Genomic DNA, 5358 nt, shown 5'->3' with positions numbered 1-5358 from the left:
ATATTAGTTTTCTAGATGACAATAATAGTAGGGAAAATAACGACATAGGATATGGTTAGGGGTAAATTGAATTGAAGAGGTACTAAGTGTGTTTTGTTGTAAATGAGAAGATGGACGGTGGGGTTTGACAAGTTCAATAATGAAAATAACAATTTAAGAACAGCAAATGACAAGCTGTTGATTAATTGGGAATAAGAAGATGTCAATGCGAAGTTGACAAGTTGGTAATGGGAAATAACAAGTTTATAATAGTGAATAACAAGGTTTGTATGCGGAAGTAAAAAGTTGATAATAGGAAATGATTTGTTTGAATAACAAAGCTGAGTATGACAATTTGATAAGTTTATCATTTCAAATGACAAGTTAATAACTTTAAATGACTAGTGTATGATCAAAAATAACAATAATGATAAGTATGTGGGAATAACTAGTTGAGCTTAAAGATTTGACAACTTTTGTAGAAAAAATAACAAGTTTATCATAGGCGTTTGATTGACAGAACGAGTGTTGACAGAATTGTTGTTAGTTAGTTAATAAGTTGTGTTAGTGAACTATTCTATGTTGAATATTCTGTAGGAAAAGGGACATGGTGAAAGAGAGCCTTTCTGTCGTTCGCCTTGGGGTTCTCAATCAAAATTTAATCCAAGCTATGCAATATAGTGCAAACTCGGGTCGTTTCACTTTTGGGAGCCTTTATTAATTACCTAAGCTAGACTAAATGCCATGCAATGCAATGAAATGGGGTTTTGGGTTTTTAAGACTTAAATGAATGGTGCCTAAACTAAATGCAATGAAAACAAACCTAAGATACTATATTTTTGGTGTTTTAAGATAATAATGATGGAATGGAAATGAATGATAGGAAATCTCTTGAAAATGGCTTTGATGGCAATCATAGTTCACTTAAAATATTGGGAGTTTCACAAATCATTAGGTTTTCTTAATAACAACCTCAATAACTCATTGAGTCCAAAGCTTACATTAATGAACTCATTAATGAAAACTTTGTTAAGCTTCCCTAATGTGTAATTTTGGAATGATCATGCAATTGGCTTAATGAAACACACAATCAACTCAGTACCCAAACACAACTATGCAAGATAAGAGAGAATCATGAGAGTTACAATAAGCATATATGCAACTACATATATTTAAGCACAAAGTTCAACATCAATCAATCCAAATTACAAATGTAATCATTAACCAATAATTACAGTATCAGTCCCAAGTTCCTAACTAAGAAATTACAACTCCTAGAACTAGAAAGCCATAAATCATAGCTAAAAATTGTAAACTGAAACTAAACTCCCCTTTGAAGCTTAGGAACTCAAGCCACACCACCATTCTTCAAGAGTTGATAAACCCTAGCTCTCCATAGCTTCAAGAAAAGCTCCAACTGAAGTGAATCCGTCGGCCATGGTAGCTGGGAGTGGAAGGAATTGAGATGGAGTGAATGAAAGATGAAGGAAATGGATGGGGAAGAAGATGGAGGTGGAGAGGCAAGAGGATGGGAGAATAGAGGTGTTGGAGGAGATGGAATGGAGTGTATGGTCGAAAATAGGGTTTCTAAGGGTTTTAGGGGTCCATCTGGGTCGGATCATAGATTAGAAGCTCCATTTTCGCGTTCTGATCCGGATCTGGCGTTGCTGATATGAAGAGTTCGCCGCGGCGAAGCATGCCCGAGAGGAGCTCCGCCTAATCTTGTGATTTTGCCGCGACGAAGATGTAAGTTGGCCGCGGCGAACTCTGCCCGAGAGATTACTGGTGAGATTTCAATTTGGCGCCGCGGTGAAGAGAATCTTCGTCGCGGCGAACTCTATTAATGCTGATACTCTGATCTTGTGTTGTGTCATCCTTTGGTCTTTGATCTTGGCTCTAATTCTCAATTGTCCTACAATAAAAAGCAACAATTTGAAGCATCAATTGTCCTAGAAATTAATTGAATACAATTAATAACCAATTATGACAATCTTAACCTCAAAAAGACACTAACTCAAAGCAAGGACTCTTAATCTAAATTAAGCACAATTATCATCAAAAGGAGCCAAAATCTATGATAAATACCCTTAAAATGATATGAAATAACATAGAATAATTGGGCTAAATCACATGGCATCTGAGGGAGCCTCCAAATCAAAATCGGCATACAATGGCTGGTTGCTATTTAGAAGGGAGTATTTGGCGACATTAGATGATACTAATATCATAGGCAAACAAAAAAGAGACGCTGTGTCAAAGGCATAGAGAGCTTTGTCTGATGAGGAGAGGAAGAGTTACACAGAGGAGGCAAAGAAAAGAAGGCCAAAGAAGATTGAAGAGGAGAAAAAGAAGAAATATGTACCATTATTTTTAACCCGAGTGTCCATGAAAGGTTTTAAGAAATTATTGCACTTTGTGAATAATAATGATGAGTTAAGGGATAGGGTGGAGAGGATAAGATTTGAAAGCTTGTTGAAGGTTGGATTGAAGAGACTCCCTCACGATCTCATTGTGACTATGCTAAGATCATATGACCCACCAACACATCAATTTACAATCTGGGGAAAAATTGAGGAAATAGGAGTAAAATATGTTGAGAAGCTCCTAGGAATACAACATGGTGGGGAGAAGATTAAAATTGAAGTTTCGGAGGATGACGAAATGTACAAAAACTTGAAGAATGAGCATCAGAGATTGTCATTCACCAAAATACTGAATGACATTATTTCTGGGGAGGAGGATCACATATTTGAATTCTTGTTGGTCCTATACATGCTGGATACCTTTCTATGTCCGTCATCTAGCTCAAAAGTGAGTGAGAGGCTGGTGAGAGTCATGCGTTCCATGATGGATGACTTTGCAAAATATGATTGGGCAACACATATTATGGAGGACCTATGGAAAGAAATGGCCGACTTTGTGAAGCTGTATAGATAGGGTAATGATGGGCAGGGGAGCAGTACTGTTGGTGGCTGCATATACTTGCTTCTGGCATGAGTATTTTGTTTCTCACTGTGTAGTACTTTATTGGCAATATGCACAATGTAACTGGTGATGATATGTGGTGTTGCAGCTTTTTTTTGGTGAGCATTTTAACCTCATCCAAGGTTCACCGCGAGGCTCCACCAGTGCTATCCAATACTGGATAGATGAGAAGATCAAAGAATTGGCAAGTACTGAGAGAAAGAGCATCAGGGGGCTCTTGTATGGTGAGAAAGGGAGTGATGTTGTGTCTAGCAAAGACAAGAGGATAAATATTGACTCTCTGGACCCGGTATGTATATCTTTGGTAGAGTGATATTCTTGGTGAAGTGAACTTCTTGTTTGTGATAGTTACATTGTCCTTTGATAATCTGAAGTTGGTATATATAAAACTTATGTTGTGATTGGGTTAAGTGAACTTGTCATTCGTTATAGTTGATATTGTTACTTGATAAACTTAACCTGTTAAAAACGGAACTAAAGTTGTGATTGGGTAATGTGAACTTGTGATTTGTTAAAGTTTAGGTTAGGGTTGTTATTTGATAAACTTGTTATTGATTATACTTGAGTTGTGATGGGGTCAAGTGAACCTATCATTTGTTACAATGTAGTTGTTATTTGATGTACCGAAGTTGTTAATTATAATTCATTAGTTGTGATTGGCTAAACTGAACTAATCATTTGATATAGCAAAGTTGTTATTTGACATATTGAAGTTGTTATTTATACTACTGATGAACTTGTTATTCGTAATAGTAATAGGTTGTTATTTGTTATAGTGTAGTAAGCTTGTAAGTTCATATACTGAAGTTGTTATTGATAATAGTTAACTTGTCACTCGATAAAATGAGATTGTCACTGGATAAAATGAGATTGTCACCTGTAATAGTGAGGTCATGATGTGGTATAATTATGTTGCTAGTAAACTGATAAAGGCCATTGTCATGCAGAAGCTAAAGTAGTTACATGCACGATTAATGAAGAGGATAGAAGAAAGCCATCAGAGGCTAATGAATATGGTAGATGAGGAGCTCATGAAGGTGCACATTCCAAGAGAGACAAATGGCAAGAGAAAAGGAAATGCTCCTGCTGAGACACTCGCATCAATTGTCAATGGCTCTGAAGATGATAATGAGGAGAGATAGAATACTGGTGAGACTAGTGAAGCTGTGCAAAAGAATGATGGAGGGCGTGATGGTGAGAGTAGTGAGGGGAAGGAGAAGGAAAAAGATGACGAAGGGAGTGATGATGAGACAAGTAAGGAGGAGGAGGAGGACAAGGAGAAGGGTGATAGGGGGAGTGATGATGAGACAAGTGAGGAGGAGAATAAGTAAAAAGATGATGGAGAGAATGATAAAGATAGTCAGAACAAGGATGAGGGACAGAGTACACAGAAGGATCATGGAGACAGTGTAGGCAATGCTGATGGGGATGGTGATGAAATGGAAGAAGGGAAGAATGAAGACAAGGGTGATGGAACCAGTGGTGACAAGGACAATGATGAAATGGAGGGTGACATACCCATGCCTAGTACCCCCATAAACCTGTCATCCAATCTTGAAGGTGATGATATGGAGGGTGACATAGCCATTATTGTATCCCCCCTAGCAATTGTCAAATATCTTGACCTTGTTGAGAGCAAAACCCCCATTATGGTGGAACCTGTGACAGCAGCTGAAGGTGTGCAGGCACAACAAGTAAGGAGATCTACCAAGGTTTGCTTCAGTAAAATTAAGTCTCCTTGGTTGAAGTTGAAGGCACAGACAAGGTTGAAGAGGCCTACGAAGGATAAAGATGTTTTCTTCACCATTGTCAGCCGAAGTGTGAAAGGTGATGAAGGCGACTAGTAAGTATTGTGATGCTCGGCTTTTGTCATGGTGTTTTGTTATCACATATTCACATAACCTATATGCTAACTCACTTCAATCATTGTCAGTACTTTGATTAAAATGTATGATGAAGATATCAGCCGATGCTTGCTACATTCTCTTGGGGGAAATAACAGAGTTAGTAACAGGGTCATGTCATTAGTTTGTAAGGCTGTGGTGGATGAGCAATAGGTGGTGGAAGGGCAAGTAAGGAGGCATATTTTTGATGTGGACTTGATGGTGAGGTTTCTTTATTAGTTTGTGGAATGATAAGTCTGGATAGGAAAATTAAAAGTCCTCAAAGGGAAATGACAAGTGTAGTATGTAAAGTAACAACACTGTATAGGCAAATAACTGTTTAAAGAAACTAATTGTAAACTGACAATATCAATTTTTGTTCTTTATCAGGAGCTAATGATCTGTGACCCAGCTTGGTGGGACCCTAACTATCATGTCGACAAATAATTCCTTACTTTGTCGGGTATAACATAGGTGAATGTGACTTGATTATGGGTCCTGCACTTGTTGG

The 5358-nt window shown here is 37.8% G+C and overlaps 1 protein-coding gene across 1 annotated transcript; it reads left to right on the top strand.

Annotated features, from left to right (window-relative positions):
• Positions 1 to 2923: 2923 nt before the first annotated feature.
• LOC114756625 (acidic leucine-rich nuclear phosphoprotein 32 family member B-like) lies at positions 2924 to 4295 on the top strand. The gene is made up of 3 exons (XM_028945572.1): positions 2924 to 2938; positions 3053 to 3253; positions 4107 to 4295. The coding sequence occupies exons 1-3, from the start codon at positions 2924 to 2926 to the stop codon at positions 4293 to 4295; spliced, it is 405 nt and encodes a 134-aa protein (XP_028801405.1).
• The last annotated feature ends 1063 nt before the right edge of the window (positions 4296 to 5358 follow it).

Source organism: Neltuma alba, unplaced genomic scaffold (genome assembly GCF_004799145.2).
Source record: "Neltuma alba isolate B1F8T4 unplaced genomic scaffold, ASM479914v2 tig00001401_pilon, whole genome shotgun sequence".
NCBI lineage: Eukaryota > Viridiplantae > Streptophyta > Magnoliopsida > Fabales > Fabaceae > Neltuma > Neltuma alba.
Note: the sequence above shows the minus strand (reverse complement) of the source record. Positions and strands in the feature narration are given on the sequence as shown.

Bases quoted from the DNA above. Each gene is read 5' to 3' on its own strand.
- LOC114756625 (XM_028945572.1), top strand. The intron at 3,254-4,106 runs GTATGTATATCT...GAGGAGAGATAG, and splicing joins ATATTGACTCTCTGGACCCG to AATACTGGTGAGACTAGTGA.